Raw genomic sequence first — 17,884 nt, forward strand, 5'->3', positions numbered from 1 at the left:
TAATTTCTCTTCGTGGTTTTTCATTGTTAGTATATAGGAATGCAGTGATTTCTGTGTATTGACCTTGTATCCCATAACTTTGCTAAATTCACTGATTAGCTCTAGTAATTTTCTGATAGTTTCTTTTGGGTTTTTGATGTATAGTATCATGTCATCTGCAAACAGAGTTTTACTTTTTCTTTTCCAATTTGGAATTCCTTTTATTTCTTTTTCTTCTCTAGTTGCCATAGCTAGGACTTCCAAAACTATGTTGAATAATAGTGGTGATAATGGACACCCTTGTCTTGTTCCTGAAGTTAGAGGGAATGCTCTTAGTTTTTCACCATTGAGAATAATGTTTTCTGTGGGCTGATCATATATGGCCTTTACTATGTTAAGGTAGGTTCCTTCTGTGCCCATTTTTTGAAGCATTTTTATCACAAATGGGTGTTGAATTTTGTTGAAGGCTTTTTCTGCATCTGTTGAGATCATGTGTTTATTTTTCAATTTGTTAATATGGTGTATCACAGTGATTGATTTGTGTATATTGAAGAATCCTTGCATCCCTGAAATAAACCTGACATGATCATGGTATATGAGCTTTTTAATGTGTTGTTGAATTCTGTTTGCTAGAATTTTGTTGAGGATTTTTGCATCTATATTCATCAGTGATACTGGCCTGTAATTTTCTTTTTTGTGTGTTGTCTTTGCCTAGTTTTGGTATCAGGGTGATTGTGGCCTTGTAGAATGAGTTTGGAATTGTTTGGAAGGCAGATTCTTAACCACAGGCCCAGGCCCACCAGGAAAGTGCCCAAGAGCTAATTTTTAAAATCAGAGCTGCCTTCTCTGTGTTCTGAAAGGCTATGCCACATGGAAGTGTGCGTGTCGGGGCGGAGCCCCTTAGAGACAAAGTGCAGTTGACTGTGCTGCTGCCTGCAGGATCAGCTTTTCCTCTGCCATTTTCCCTTTGTTGCTTTTTTGAAGGTGCTCAGTAACAGCCAAACCTGCCCCTTAAGTAGTTAGTGTGGCTCTGAAGAGCTGAGAAAAGACTTCACTGTGTTGTCTTTGTAAAGAAATTTAGTGGCCTGTAGAAGGGAGGGAAAGAGAAAAACCAAATTTGGTGGGACTTAAGAAAGCCATTACTTTCCAGTTTCTTCTCTGACATGGGCATCTGATGGCCTGGGTACTATTTTAAAAGTGTCCTCTTTTTTAAAACAGTTTTGAGAAGGGGGCTGGACCAATGTCTTTCATAGTCTTAAAAACATATGTGGTGGTTGAATGTTTAATTGATGTTTGCTGCTTGTCTGTCAGGAGCTTGGGGCTGAGGTGGTTTTAAAGATGTTTGTTAACTGTGGGTTTGCAGGAAGCTTTTCATTGTTATTGCTTAACCTCTAAGTGATTGTCATTTTTCCATCACCACACAGTTTCTTTTGTAAAATGCCAGAAATTCAGATTACCTAAAGGTACTTGCTAATTAAAAATTGTTCTCTAAAAGCCACTCCATGATCAGCCAGACACACTGTAAGCAAAACAAGTTGCCTCACGCCGTGTAGAGTGAACTAGGGGTGTATGCTGATTGTGAGCGTGCGCTTCCGAACAGAGCAGTTGCTGATGAATTATCATTATACTGATATTCAGAAATAGATTTCACTTCTAAACCTGCTGATATTTAATTGGTTTACTACTTCCTTTTTCAAACCTAATGAACTAAAGCATAGGTTTCCCTCAGAGACTTGGAATTTGCCTTGTCAGTGAATGGTAGCTCAGCATTAGTTATATTAATGTGTATTTGTGGGTCACTTTTCTTCCCTGTACTTTAATGCCCTTTGTGAATGTTTTTGCAAGTGTGTTATTAATGCAAAAATTTGAATTCTATTACTAAACCATCCACAGCTGCTCTTTGCTTTTGTTGTCTTCGGAGGCTAAGTATGTGACCGGTCAGGATGCACACACTCATTATTCCTGTGCTTTTTAACTGAGCAGTCTTAAATTCTGGTTTTCCAAAATTCTAAAGGATCCAGTTTGCTTTGTTTTGTTTCTGTTTCTATTCGGGGGAGCATAAAAGTTCTGTTTCAAATTGTGTCTGAACTTTAAGAGATTCCAGGTCTAGAATAGTATTTGTGTTGAATAATTAAGATATTTGTGTTTCTTTTTTTTTTTTAATTTTGGGAAATGGGAGGAATTTTAGGATGACCCGATTCTGGATGTGGTTGTCTACAGCTGTTTGTCTTATGAAAACTTATTTATCTTGTGCCCTTCTTCCCCACATGTTGTTATAAAAAATTTGAAATGTACCAAAAACTGGAAAGAACTGGTGAGTCTTCACATTAATATTTTGCTGTATTTGCTGTATCACAAAACAGCTAGCTTTCTCTTTATCCTGTTTCTCTTCTTTTCACTCAAGAAGAAAGGACTTTTGCTAATAGTGAAATGGAGAGAGAGAGGTGGACAAACATGCACAGTGCCTGACACATACTAAATATAATAGAACAAACAGATTGGCATGACAGAGTGAATGTGAATAGGAATGATTTGAATAGGACATGCTTCTAGCTCTAGGATACAAAGAAACCGCTCCCAGCTAAATCCCTGCCACTAGGGGCTTACTGTTGGGTCAGGAGGTGAGAAACCAAAGAAGGCAAACACTTTGCCAAGTAACTCATATGAAGCCTTCAGTGAAGGTCAGCCTGGTCAGCATGGCTACTGGAGTTCAGAAGAGGGAACATGATCCCTGAGGACTGGAGCAGTGGACAAAGGCTTCTTGGAAGAAATGGAGCTGGAACTGGGCCACGAACTAGGGCAGAGCCCAAGAGCTGAACTGTGGGCGCCAGGCCTTCTGAGGCTTCCTACCTCCTCGGGAAGGGACAGTGTGATGAGCAGTCAGTTACCCGTAAGCACTGTATTTAGGTGGTGGGAGAATGGACCATCTTCCTTGTAGTGCTCCAAGATAGGGCCTACTCATTCCCTGAGCACTCCCAGTTACTCCAGGACCTCACCTTTGCTGCTCATTCTGCCTGGACACAGTCCCTGCAGATGTCTGTCCGGCTCTCTGTTTCTTCTGGTCTCTGCTCAGTGAGAACTTTCCTATCCCCGTTCCCTGCCACACTATATAAAATAACAGCTGCTTCTGGCACACACCACCTTCTGACATAGTTTTCTCTCCTTTGTACTGTGTCCCCAAAGCCTGAGTGCTTGCGATTATATACACATGTATATGTATCTACAGAGATGTAAAGAGTAGGTGCTCAGTTCAGTTCAGCTCAGTCGCTCAGTTCGTGTCTGACTCTTTGCGACCCCATGGACTGCAGCACGCCAGGCCTCCCTGTCCATCACCAACTCCCAGAGTTTACTCAAACTCATGTCTATTGAGTTGGTGATGCCATCCAACCATCTCATCCTCTGTCATCCCCATCTCCTGCTCTCAATCTTTCCCAGCATCAGGGTCTTTTCAAATGAGTCAGCTTTTTACATCAGGTGGCCAAAGTTTTGGAGTTTCAGCTTCAGCATCAGTCCTTCCAGTGAACATTCAGAACTGATTTCCTTTAGGATGGACTGGTTGGATCTCCTTGCAGTCCAAGGGACTCTCAAAAGTGTTCTACAACGCCACAGTTCAAAAGCATCAATTCTTCGGTGCTCAGCTTTCTTTATAGTCCAACTCTCACATCCATACATGACTACTGGAAAAACCGTAGCCTTGACTTGAGTTGGTGCTCAGGAAGCAGTTAATGCATGAAGGAATGAACCAGTGGAGATTCTGAAGTGTATAGGGTGTTTGGACAAGAAAGTACCTTACAGGGACCAGACAAGCAGGTAAGAGAGGCTTGAGCCGGGCAGAGTCACCACAGTGTGTCTCAGGGCCAGCGTCCTGTGGGGAAGGTTGAGGTTTTAGGTATGCTTAGCTCCCTACCTAACCAGGGTATTCATCCTTGACATTTTCTCTTTGAAAAATGTGTGTTTCTAAGTGAAACCTTTGGTGATTCTGCTGCCTCTTGTCCTCCTCCCAGGACCCCTGCAGTGGACCATGAGACGGTAATGTCCACTGAGGACCTCTGGGAGCCATGTCAGACGAATCCGCCTCAGGGAGCGACCCAGACCTGGACCCAGACGTGGAGCTGGAGGATGCGGAAGAGGAGGAGGAGGAGGAGGCGGAGGTGGCAGTGGAGGAGCATGGCAGGGATGACGGGGAAGACCTGCTGGATGGTGAGTGCCTCTCGTGAGCGACAGAGGTTGCTTCCCTTTTCTCCGTTAAAATTTTTGCTGAGACAGCTTGGTGTTTGCAGTTGGATTTCTCAGGTCATCCATCGTGAGAAGGCAGAGTCTGAAAAACAGCGACAATGAACCCATATGCTCTTCCCCAGGAAATGAATTGTTCCTCTACATAAGCTTCACTGTGGTGCTGGAGGGACCTTTAGCCCTCACCTCGTCTTTGGCCATGTGCACACATAGGTCCCCACATTTGAGAGTGGAGCGTACTTGTTCAAGTCGTGGAGGGAGTCAGTGGCAGAGTTCCTGTGGTGAGACTTTGTGGTCTGGTGACCACAGACCCATCAGGGGATAACTGTGAGTTACCTGTGAATTTCCTCAGTTATATTCACAATTCTGCTTCTGTGAACATGAGGACGTTATTTGGGGAGAGGTTCCTAGATGGGTTCACAACTCAGAGAGCTTACCCTGTCTCCTGCAGTGCTGGTCTGCCTCTCAGCCACTTCAGGCAACTATAAATTGCTCCAGTGGGGAGAGAACTGCCCCTGTGTAGCTGCTAGACCCCTGCTGGACTCCTCTTTGGTTTGCTTGGCTCACCCTTTCTTTATTCCCAACTTGTTGAAGTGGCATTAGACTTTTTCTTTCATCATTAGTCTAGTGTTAGGTCATCTGACCAGCTTCTCAATTAATTCTAGCCTTTCATGGCACAGGAGTTAGTTGTTTGTAAGCTTCCTGTTATCCTAGGAATAAAATTTGCCTTTTTATAACACAGCAGTATTCATTTATAACACACCAGAAATTGCACTAGATTGTCATTCCTTGGACCTGCTGGAGCCTGGTGAAGATGCACTCCTGTCATTCTCCAGATTCCAGGGGAATAAACATCTTTCCTTTTTCTTTGTTGATGTTAATGTCTTTAGTTCTCACTCATCCTAACAACTGCCATATGGTTCAGGGATCAATTTTCTGTCACGTAAACTGTTGAGAAGTCTCTGCCCCATTTCCAGTTTACTTATGGCAGGCAAATTACCATTTTACTCCCTGCCCTCACCCGGACAGCATCTTTTGCTATCCACTGCTAGCCTGTTCCATTCGAGTCTCCTCACCACTAGTTTTATAGTTCCTGTCCATAAAGTAGTATGAGGAGAAATAACCGAAGATAGTGATGTATGGGTATACCATTAGACTGTTTTGCTTGCCTCTCATGGTTCTTAAGATGGCATTAGAATCCCTAGGTATCTGCATCACTTTTTGCTTTTATATCATTTGGTTTCTCAAAATTATGTTTTCAGGCACCTCTAGAACTCTCATCAGGTTTAGACTGGGTTTTAGATACTGCCAGTGAGTATAATGGATATATACACACTGTTTTCCCTCTTGGCTTCTTGGATTCCTTTTCTCCTGGTCAGATTCTTAATTATTTAAAAATTGTATGGTATGAATTTGAGGACTTTACTATTATTTATTTAAAAGTGGCAAGAATTTAATTGTGATTTGTCTCATAATAATGTACTTATACATATACATAATACATATACATAATACATAATTACTTATAATAATGTACTGTAATTGGAGTTTTTAAAAAAGAAAATGTATTTCTTGATGAAATAACTTTTTAAAATTTTGAAATGATTTCTTTTTATTGCTTATGAATTTCAGAGTGAGTAAGAAAAAGTTTCCATAGGTACTGTCTCCTTCTTTGGCCCCATTAGGGTATCTCACTTCTTGGAATTTGATTCAAGCACAGTTTTTTTTTTTTAACTTTTTGTTTTGTATTGGTGTATAGCCGATTAACCCGATTAACGATGTAATAGTTTCAGGTCAACATGGAAGGAACCCAGCCATACATACACATGTATCCATTTTCCCCCAAACCCCTCTCCCATCCAGGCTGCCACATACAATTGAGCAGAGTTCCTTGCAAGCACCATTTTTACTTTTCAATGTAGTGTTAGAACACTACAACCCTACCCTCCCACCCCCCACCCCTGCTCCCCGGAAATAAAAATGATACTTCTGCTACTTGTGACATCTCTGCCACTGTTTCAGTTCTTACAGCTTTTCTGGTCTTCTCATCTTGAACACTCTGTGCAGTTGTGCTAAAACATCCAAGACCTGCCTATTTTCTTCAGTCTTGCCTTTGCTTCCTTGGCTTGCTGGTTATCCTGCAGTTCTAATGGGCAGAGCAGCCAGTGATTCTAAAATTAGGAATAGCTATGAATAGTCTAGTCTTAGCTGGTGTAGTGTGATGTGGCCCTTTTGTTTTCTTAGAACAGTTTTTCTCAACCTGGGTTGATTTTACCTCCCGGGGGACAGTTTACAGTCTGAAGACATTTTTGGCTGTCACGACTCCTGGGGGTGGGGGAGGAATGCTCCTGGCATATGTGGGTAGAAGTAAGCTGTCCTGCTGACGGCCCTGCACTGCATAGAACAGCTCCCTGCCACACTGTTATCTGGCCCCAGACGTCAACAGTGCTGCAGCTGAGATACCCTTTCAGAAAGGAAACTGTTACTACAGCCCTTTCTATTTGAAGTGTTTCACTTTGACAGTACTTCCTTATAGTTTACACAAACATCTGAACTATCCTACTAACCTTTTCAAAGAACTGCCTTCTGGCTTTGGTGATCCTCTATATTATGTTTGTTTTCTTTGTAATTTCTATTTTGGAATATTCTCCTACATCTTTGGGATTTATTTTGCATTACTTTCAAGCTTCTTAAGATTATGCTTAGCTCATTTCAGCATTTTTTTCCTAGTAGCACTTAAAACTAAATTTCTAAGTACTACTTTAGATCCATCCCCTCAGAAGCATTTTGAAATGTTTTGTCTTATTGGTTATTTTAGTAATCCTGTGTGTTAAGTAGGGTGGGTGCATTTTACAGATGAGAAAACTGAGGCTCAGAAAGGCATTGTGCCTTGCTCAATGTAATTAGTAAGAAAATGGCAAAGCTGGGCCTTTGGTTTCCAAGGTGGTGTGCCTGTTTCAAACCCATGCTGCTTCTGAGACCATAGATTCATATAATTCCCTGCCTGTGATGTGTTGGCTTTCTTTCTTAATGAGTGCTTTGAGGGAGGAAGTTGGTGATATTGTTGATCAGAGATGAGAGGACAATTAGAAATAATGGCATGAATAAAGGGAAAGCATGGCATGTGGTAGAGAATGATGAGCTCTCTTACTTGGTGTAGCACTGAGCACTTTAGGAGGATGACCGGAGTAAGACTGGGGTCATGACCTGTGGTCAGATCATGAAGGAATCTAGATTTGTTTTAGAGGCAACATGGAACTGATGGAGGTTTTTACTGAGGGAGCATTCATTAGACCTTTTATTTTAGGAATGTTATTCCAGCAGTATACAACAGAGATGGTCTGCAGATCAAGAAAACCAGTTAGGTCTATGATGGAGCTTTATGGGAAGGGTCAGTGAGGGTTTGAACTTTTGAGTCAGTTGATCTGCACCTGAGGAATACAAAGTCAGATTTGTTGCAGTGGGATTTATATGACTTGGTGACTTATTGGTTATGTGGGGCAGATTGAAGATGGACTAAGTAAAGCCTGGGAGGATTATGAAACCTTTGCAAAGATGGAAGGAACAGAATAGTGAGTGAATGGGGGAGTTAAGAGATATTTTTAGCTTTGCTACATTTAAGTTGGAGCATTGTCTACCCCTTGATACTGACCTACCAAAGCTGACTCGTGAGACATTAGTCTGAGAACTGGCTGTGATAGAACATGGTGGCTTTGGCTATTGGGGAACAGCTTCATGATTTTGTCTTCAAAAAAGTGGGGAAGAAGATAGTGCTTTCTGTTCACAACAGGTGAGGGGACCTGTGGCATGTTGTGAGACGTTTTGGATTGGCGTGTCATTCCTGTTTTTCTTTTCTATATTCTTTTAGAATGATGGGGAAAGTTAGAGGTCAGCTCTTTTGGGGGTCTGTCATTATTAGAGGCAGAGGTTCAAAACCCGCTCTGTCTGGAAGTTGGCTTTCCTTGTACAATGGTTTTTCTGGCTCAGTATTTTCTTCTAGCTGAGCGTGAGCTCTAATCTCTTGATCCAGATAAGGTGCTTAGAAATATTTAGATGAAGGAAACTCCTAGAATTATCTGGCCTTTACCAAAAGAGATTTGTTTTCAGTTACTACTTAATGTGTGTTGCATTTGATGTGAGAGTGTGGCGTGAGTGATACATGATACATTTTCATTTACCTGTGTTTTGCTGGTTGATTTGCTGGTTCATTTGTCTTTCTCAATGTCACTCTACCCTTTAAGCCTACAGTAGATTCTTCCTTTCATATACTTGACAACTGTAGGTAATAGAGCATCTAGACCAAGGAATAGTTCCAAGGGTCTGTCTGTGCAAATGGTAAAAATCCTAACCTCATTTCCCCTAAGTAGTTTCTTATCTCCTTGCAGTAGGGAGACAGGGAGAAAAATAGCAGGAAACCTGGGCCTAAATGTACAGTAAAGGTTGGGGGGTGGGGGAGATTCTTAGAATTTAATATGTTCATTTAGTAAGAACTTCATGTATTTCTCATTGATATTCATCTGGATTCAATTCTTGGTTTCCCTCCAAATTTTCAGTTGTTCTCCAGGTGTACAACAATCTTAGTTAATAATGAGATTCCCCTCCCCCACCAGTCCATTTAGGTTACCCTTATTCTTATGGAATATTTATTACAAGGAAAAACCAGATGTCCCATTTCTTTTCCTCCGGTACTTTTTTGCTTCATTAGTTGTGCTGGTTTCTCTGCTATTTTCTCAGTTTTCTGGTAGGAGAACTGGGACCTCCACCACCCTTTTCTTCTGAGAGCCCTCTGCTCATCCAAGCTGTTTGGCCTGTGAACAACCTTGTTCAGCTAAGACAAGAGTAGGATTTTTTTTAATAGGAATTTCATTGTAAAACCCAAGGCCCAGTCAAAAACTACAGACTTAAACCATTTACTGGCTATTCTAGGAATGATTGCTTACCAAGGAGTTTTATTTCCAGACTTGGTTCCTTAGGTTGTGGAAGGAATGCTAGGAGTTTGTGGAGCTTCACTATAAACATGACAGACCTTGCTGGAGTGTCAGTTTTATTGGGAAGTTAGTGGAGGAGTGTCAGGGCTTGGGGGTTCAGTACTTTGGTATGGATTGAAAAAAATTTTTTTATATAATGAAAATCTGGGCATAGAAATCAGTATTCACATGAAGTTTTAAGATAAAATTAGATTTTCTTCAAATAAATTTGAGAGTGGAGTTTGAATGCTTTGGATGGTGCCCTAAGGTATAAGAACATTTTCTGTGGGAATTCAGGACTCCTCAGCAGAAAACTTGGAGAAGTCCTAGTTTATTTAAGTGAGTCAGGATCTGGATACAGACTGATTTGATGGGCACATCTCTTTGGAACATAGGCCTTTTTTTTTTTTTTCCCCATTTCATTCTATTCTTGTCTATTTTACATGGCGTATCAGGATACTAGTTTCCTCGAACAGCAGCTAGATGTGTGACATGCTTAGTGCCTTCTGGAACCTGCTTCATAGCCATCTTATTGACAGAAAGCTAGCCTCCCAGATGTCAACTTTGACCCCCTTCACCTTGCACCACAGGGTAAGGAAAACTGATCTCCTTCTCAACCCCTGCGTCTCTTAGTCTCCTGCAGGGAGTTTGACTTGTGCTGTTTCTCTCACCCCCTTCTATTTGTCCTCTTTGCTTGCAGTATAAAGAATCAGGGGTAAAGTATCCTAGGCACAGGGCCAGGGCAAAGGCCCTGGGGTGGGAACAACTCTGCTTGTTTAGACTCAGGAAAGTGGAGGCTTTGGTGGCTAGAGGACAGAGAGCAAAGGGCAGAGTGGTCTGGGGTGAGCTAGGTAGGGGCTTGAGCATGTAAGGCCAGTGGTGGTGGTTCGAGATATACCTGGAACCCTGGGTTTATTTGCTTGAGTACTGACAGCTGCTATTTCAGACTCACGCTGTGAATCCCAAGCATGTCAGTAATCACCAGCAGTCTGCAGGCAGAGTCTTGCAGCTGGAAGTGAAAGAAGTGTAGGGAACCTCGAGAGTTTTAAACTAAGATCAGAGTGGGCGGCTTTTGTGTCATGAAGAATGGCACTTGGGAGGAAGATTCGCAGCAATCTAACGGGAATCCTAGCCAATGTTTTCTCCCTCCCGTGGAAGCCCCCAGGGCCCTTCACAAGGAGCATAGGTTATGGAGGTTGTAGTTTTCACTGTTTATTATGGCCTTTCTGTCACATTAGACATCCCTATTTTGAGCCTAGATTTCTTTCTCTTCTAAGAATAGTTTTAAGTAAATGTTATGAACCCTGTGATTGTCTCATATCCTAGATCCTTCTTCAAAGAGTGTGTCTGGAGTTGGATAATATTTCAAAATCTGTGATGCCCAACTGCTTGTTGACTTTACTGTTTAACAATAAATTTCTGATTATTAGTAATATGAACCTATTAATTAAATTTTGGAAATTTAGGACATTATAAAGAATATAAAAATCACACACAATTCTATCAGCCAGAGATAGTAAGAATATTGATATCTTATTTTTCAGTTATTTTTCTCTTCAGATGTATATTTCTACAAAGCTGGAATCCCATTGCATTTTTTTTTTTTTGCATGTGCCATTCAAAATTTTTCAAAACCAGAATTGTTTCATAATTCCATGGCATTTCATTTTTACTTTTCTAAGTTTTTATTTTAAAAAATAAAAGTAAAAAGATCAGTTGTTACCAGAGGTTTGAAGGCGAGGAGGGATGAATCTGTGGAGCACGGAGGATTTTTCGGGCAGTAAAACTGCTCTGTATGGTCTACCATGGTGGATACATGTCATTACACATTTGTCCAACATCAAGAGTGAACCCTAATGTAAACTGTGGCCTCTGGGTGACACGGATGTGTCAGTATAGGTTCATTGTAGCAGAGGTACTACTGTGTTGGGGAGGATTAGTAATGAGGGAGGCTTATGTGTGGGGCCTTATTCTGTGAGATGGGAGCCATTGCAGGGTTTGAACAGAGGAATGATCACTGGTTGATGTGTAGGGAACAGACTGTTACAGAGATGAGGGCAACATCAGGGAGACCAGTTAGGAAGATATTGCAAAATTCAAGGCAGGAAGGATGATGGCTTGGTGGAGTTGGTAGAAGTAGTTGGATTCTGGGTATGTTTTGAAGATGGAGTCAAGAGAATTGGTTAATGAAATAGATATAGACTGTGTCAGAGTAAGAGGGGAGCTAGGGATGGATTCCAAGTTTTTATTGAACTAGTTGAAGATGCCATTTTCTAAGGTTAGGAAGATCAGGGGCAAGGCACAGATTGAGGACAGACAGGAGTTTGGTTTTGGAGAAACATGTTAAGTTTGACATGTCTTATGCCTCCAAGTTGAAATGTCCACAGGTCAGTTAGACTATTGAGTTGAAATTCAGAGGAGAACTCTATGTTGGATATTAAAAAAAAAAAGTGGGGCATATCTGTATATGAATGGTACCTAAATCACAGGAAAGGATAAGATTATTTCAGGAATAAGAGAAATGATCTGAGCAACTAAGCACTTGACAACAGAAGTGGGGAGGAAATGAGGATGATTGAGAAGAGAAGACTGAAAAGAAATGGCCACTGAAGTAGTAGAAGACCCAAGAGAAAATGTTATGGGATCCAGATAGAAAAAAAAAAATCATTTCAAGGAGGAAGTGATCAATTGTGTTAGATAAGGCAACCAATGGTCCTAGTAGTATGAGGACTAAGAATTGACATTGGATTTAGCATTGTGGGGGTCCTTGTGCCCTAATAATCAATTTCAGTGCAGTGATAGGGGCTCAGACCAGAACAGGAGGAGAACGGGTTTTATCTTTTAAACTTACTTTTTGCCAGTGGGTCTGATCAGGTTGGGAAGGAGAAACTGATGGTGCAGGAGAGACAGGTGGCAGTCCATACTGGCTAAAGCCAAGCTGTCATTGTGGTCTTGGGAAGCCTTTGCCGCAGCACTCTAGTGTGTGATAGAGAGGAGCACCCCACCAGGCAAAGCAGTCTTCATCTACACCTCTGTGATCCTGGGAAAGTCCTTGCTGAGCCTTTAGGTTCTCTTCCAAAAAATGAAAAGTTTGCAACCTGAATTCTAGATCTGTTGTTCTCTTATTCTGGATGAAGACGGGGAAGGGAAGGCATGTTTTTAGGAACAAAGAGGAATCACTGAAATAGAGAAAAGGGCTGTGCATCAGCCTATGGGAGCAGTTAGACCATGCAACTGAGTGCACCAAAACAGACAAGACAGTGTTAATAGAACATTCTATTGCATTTCAGCGTTTTGTTCTCAACATAGATGACGAGCAGCATTCCTTAAATTACAGATTCAAGCCAGATCTTTTTTTTTTTTTTTTAGCTGCAGTACATGACTTGTGGGATTTTAGTTCCCAGATCAGGGGTCAAACCTGCACCCCCTGCAGTGGAAACACCAAGTCCCAACCACTGGACCGCCAGGGAAGTCCCTCAAGCTAGATCTTTGTATTCTGTATTTCTATCTTCCTTTTCTTCCCCAGAAGCGTGTCACTTTTGTCGGAGAAGACTTGGATATCTGTTGTTGGACTGATTTTTCAGCATAGCTTGTGTCAGTATTTAGATGACCTCCGTGTTAGAAATGAAGCAGTGCTGATTTTGGTACTTGTTGCTGTCCTTCCTTTCTGTGTGCTAGGCTTAGGGACACAAAGGGGCAGAGAGCTTGAGCGTGCTGGGGGCGGGGCTGTTTTGTAAACCTGCATTAGGAAAACATGTCAGACCTTGACCCTGTTGTTCAGAGTGATTTTGTAGGGCCTTTAACATTCCTTCCCCTCAATCCAAGGGCTTGGGGGAGGGGGGGCGGTATCTGATTGTGGTTTTAATTTGCATTTTCCTAATTACTTCAGGTGTTGAGCTCTTTTCCACATGCTTACGATCATTTTCACTTTTGTAAAGTGCCTGAACCCATGTTTTCTACCATTTTTCTTTCTTTCACAAATTTCTTAGTTGGTTTATAGGAATTTTTTATATCTGGTTGTCTTTTTGATATATACACATGACACACCTTCCCCGTTTATATTGCCTGGTTTTTCACTCTCTTAGTTGTGTATTTTTTGCAGTCTTATAATCTTTTTTAAATTGTATTTTTGATCTGTAGATGCTTTAATTTTAATGAAGTCAAATTTATCATTTTTTCCCCTTTTTGTTTTGTGCTTTGTATAAGAAATAGTTGTCTGCCCCAAGGTCATGAAGATATTCTCCTGTTGTCTTCTAGACGTTTCATGTTTACCGTCACCTTTAAGTCTCGGATACATCTGGAATTGATTTCTGTGTGGTATGAGTTAGAGCCACGCTTCATTCACCCCATCCCCCACCAATATGGTTAATTGATCTACTCTGCATTAGAGTTTTGTGTTATTCTTTGTTGTAAATCAAGGCACAGTACATATGTGACTCCTTCTGAACTCTGTTTTCTTCTTTTATAACTTTAAGGGGAATGGGAGTACAGGGGGAATTGTGCAGGGTGGTGGCTAAGAGCAGGGACTCTGGAGCCAGATCAGCCACCTGAGTTCAAACTAATAGCTTTGTGAAGGAAGTTTTTTTTCATCTGTACAATGGGAAGATTTGTAGTATCTTGTATTTACCATTTTGAGGACTGAATGAGTAATATTGGTAACATGAATAAATCTAGCCAAAAGATAAGAAGCATTGCAGGTAGGCTGGGCCCCAGTGCTTCTGGGAGCAGAGCTAGTGACCAGCACCGTTTTAGATGGACTTGGGTATGACGGGACATGGGGTGGGGTGCATATCTAGCAGACTCACCACAGACCTGTGCTGGAACTACAGTTATTCCCCAGTTACCGTGCCTGCCCCGACTTCAGAGTTACCCAGTAACCCTCTGGAAGAGAAGGTTTTTCAGTATTTTTTTAATCATCTCGTGAAGTGTTCAAATAATCTTTGGTCCAGTTTAGAATACAGAAGCAGAACGTGCCAGGCTTAAATGAAGTTCCCTGAGCAGCTTACCAAGAGAGACAGCGGCAGCTATTAACTTTCTCTCTGCAGCTATGTTGACAGACACTATAGCTTAGCAGTTGGGCACATGCTGAAATAAAAAGGAAGAAACCTAGAGGGGGCCTTCTGGAGGCTAACCTTTAAGTGGGGACCCAAAAGAGGCTATGGGTTAGAAAGAAGTAAGTCATTAGAATCTAACACAAAACTGTTAGATGAAGAGGTGGGGAAAGAGGGACACAGCCTCAGCCAAGGCCTGAGATCTCGAGAGCACTGTACTTTTGAGGCTAGAGGGTAGGCAGTGGAGGGTGTGTGGGTACAGGTGTTGGAGGAAGCACTTGGTGGTCAGAAGGAAGGCTGGATGCTAGCAATCAGGGAAGACCTTAAGTGTTTTAGACTATATCCTGTGGGTAGAAGGGACAGCTTTAAGGTATTTTAGGAGATCCTGGGTGGGTGGAGACTGTAACATGGTCAGATTCAGAAAGCTCTCTTTTTGTCGTGTGTATGGAAGTGGGAGTAATCAGAGGCAGGGAGACCCTTTGGAGTCTGGTGTCAGAATCCAGACCAGGGAGTACAACGGTATGGAGGGAAGCCAAGTGGGATATTTAGGTAACTTCTTTAGGCACAGAATTTGTGTTTGAAGATGAGGAGAGGAGAGGTTTTATCATCAACAGTGATCATATATGGTAGAGATCTATAGAGTCTTTCCCCTGTGGAGTGAAAGGTCCTGGGAGAGCCACTGCTGAGTGCTCCTCCAGATTAGAGATGTTGTACTTATGTTCCAGCTGGTCTTTTAATCAGGAAGCAAAGATTCAGTGTGCTACCAGATAGATGCATATTGTCTTTGCATTTTCTGTGACCCTAAGGAAATTTTTTTTTTTTTTAAGATTTATCTTATTTTTAATGTGGTCAGAAAGTGCTTTATCTGTCTTTGTCTGAGTTGACTCTCCAGCCTTTTGCATTCATAGGGTTAACATTTAAAGTTTAAGTTAATGAGACAGTCCAGGAGGTCAGTGACATGCAAAATAGTTTATTATTTTGCCAAGGCATGAGTTTAAATGCTGCTCTCTGGGGTGTGGGAACTGATAGTTGAACCCTGACCTCCACAGCATCCGCTCCTCAACCTACCTTGTATTCTGCTCTCAAATCAGAAATTGTTATCATTATTAAGAGTCTGATGGGAATCGTTTAACTGTTTCAATTATATGTGAATGCGTTTTGTGGAGGAAATTCTGTGCTGGAGCAGCATTCTCTAGTTTTGGGAGTTTGTAAAGGTACCTTACTTCTCTCTTGCCTGCTCTGCTTTCCCAGCATGATGTCTGATGCTCTGCTTGTGGAAGACCAGCCCTTTCTCAGCTACTGAATCCTTCTGGGAAATGTGTGTGTGTGTGTGTGTGTGTCCAGCCCTTTCTCAGCTACTGAATCCTTCTGGGAAATGTGTGTGTGTGTGTGCTGTTGTGGTGTGTGTGGTGTATCTGGGAAGTGTTGTGTTGTAGTGTGTCCCAGCCCTTTCTCAGCTATGAAAATCCTTCAGGGAAATGTGTGGTGTGTGTGTGTGTGTGTTTGTTGTGTTGTGTTGTGTGTCCAGCCCTTTTCAGCTACTGATCCTTCCTGGAAATGTGTGTGGTGTGTATGTGTGTGTGTGTGTGTGTGTGGTGTGTGTTGTGTCCAGGGCCCTTCCTCAGCTACTGAAATCCTTTGGAAACGTGTGTGTGTGGGTGTGTGTGTGTGTCCAGCCTTTCTCAAGCTTACTGAATCCTTTCGGGAAATGTGTGGTGTGTTGTGTGTGTGTGTGGTGTGTGTGTGTTATCTGGGAAGTGTGTGTGTGTGTGTGTTGTGTCCAGCCTTTCTCAGCTACTGAATCCTTCTGGGAAACTATGTGGTGGGTGTGTGTGTGGTGTGTGTAGTGTCCAAGCCCTTTCTCACTAACTTGAATCCTCCTGGGAAAATGTGTGTGTGTGTGTGGGTGTTGGTGTGTGTGTGTGTGTGTGTCCAGCCCTTTCTCAGCTACTGAATCCTTCTGGGAAATGTGTGTGTGTGTGTGTGTGTGTGTGTGTGTGTATCTGGGAAGTGTGTGTGTGTGTGTGTCCAGCCCTTTCTCAGCTACTGAATCCTTCTGGGAAATGTGTGTGTGTGTGTGTGTGTGTGTGTGTGTGTGTGTGTGTGTGTCCAGCCCTTTCTCAGCTACTGAATCCTTCTGGGAAATGTGTGTGTGTGTGTGTGTGTGTGTGTGTGTGTGTGTGTGTGTGTCCAGCCCTTTCTCAGCTACTGAATCCTTCTGGGAAATGTGTGTGTGTGTGTGTGTGTGTGTGTGTGTCCAGCCCTTTCTCAGCTACTGAATCCTTCTGGGAAGTGTGTGTGTGTGTGTGTTGGTCATGCCTCAGTACTTCAAAGCATTCATCAGTAGAATGAAAAAATAAACTGAGTTATATGGATTTCACGCCCCCGCCTTTCCACTGTACTCTCACAGGGGAAGCTTTTGTTTGTTCATAGGACCAGTTTTACTGTCTTCTACTGTCTTGGACTTAACAGATACAACAGTAACAGATTTCAGAAGATGATCACCTTAGTGTGTATACCTATGTCCTCTCTCAAATAAAAGTAGCAGAATTTGAGCTGGTGTTACACTTTGCCCATTCCCTCTTAAAAGGAACAGCAGGTATGCCCTGTTTTCCTCTTGTTTGTTGTGGATACTCTTATAGGGGGCCCTAGTGGAGTTTGCACATATAGGAAGATTTGCGTGTTGTTCTGTGCTTCCGTCACCATTCTAAATGGATTTCCAGGAGGAGAATGCGGGGCTTTACCTGCCTGAACTCCAGAGGGAAGGGCTGCAGTCCCCCGAAGTTGCAGGCAGGCTTGTTCTCTTCATTCCTCTCCCTAAATCCTCACTTTGTGGGTGCGAGGTCCTGTTAACTCTCGGCCCTCAGGTTCACTGGAGATGCCAGGAGATTGTCTGCTAGCTTCCCTGAGAGAGACTGCCAGTTGGAGCCCTCCAGAAGAGCAGGGAGCCTGGCTGGCATGGACTGACATGGTTCTTGAACCAACTCTAGCCCTGACACCTATCAAGCAGTTGCAGCATACAGATCCACTTTACTCCCCCATAGTGCTGAATGCAGGTGCAGAAAGGACTGGCCGTTTAGTGATTCTTAAGTTTCCAGGAGTAATTTGCTTGAGTCTTTAATTCTCTTCTTATTTTTCCTGTTTGGATTGCTCATACTTTGGGAAACAAGAAAAAAAAAAAAAAATTATTGCCTCTGTTTTCCCATTTATATCCCTAGCCAATTTCTTTCTTTTTTTTTTTTTTAGACAGAGATGTAGTTGATTTACAATATTATGTTAGTTTCAGGTATATAACATAGTGACTCAAAAATTTTATAGATTGTACTCCATTTATAGTTACAAAACATTGCCTATACTCCCTGTTCTGTACCATATATGTTTGTAGCTTATTTATTTTATACATAGTGACTGGCACCTCCTAATTCCCTACCCCTATCTTGCCCCCCTGCCCCTTCTCTCTCCCCACTAGTAACCACTGGTTTGTTTTCTGTATCTGTGAGTTTCTTTTTTGTTAAATTACTAGTTTGTTTTATTTTTTAGATTCCACATAGTAGTGATAACATACAGTATTAGTCTTTCTCTGTCTGACTTATTTCACTAAGCTTGATACCCTCCGGTCCATGCATGTTGTTGCAAATGGCAGAATTTCATTCT

The 17,884-nt window shown here is 42.1% G+C and overlaps 1 protein-coding gene across 1 annotated transcript in view; it reads left to right on the forward strand.

The window, feature by feature from the left end:
• Positions 1–17,884, forward strand: part of RAD54L2 (RAD54 like 2) — a 90,279-nt gene that overhangs the window by 33,037 nt on the left and 39,358 nt on the right. The window contains exon 2 of the mRNA XM_043441909.1: positions 3,984–4,179. Within this exon, the coding sequence (XP_043297844.1) occupies positions 4,038–4,179 (142 nt within the window). The 5' untranslated portion in view covers positions 3,984–4,037. The remainder of the gene's footprint in view (positions 1–3,983; positions 4,180–17,884) is intronic.

Source organism: Cervus canadensis, chromosome 22 (assembly GCF_019320065.1).
Source record: "Cervus canadensis isolate Bull #8, Minnesota chromosome 22, ASM1932006v1, whole genome shotgun sequence".
Lineage (NCBI taxonomy): Eukaryota > Metazoa > Chordata > Mammalia > Artiodactyla > Cervidae > Cervus > Cervus canadensis.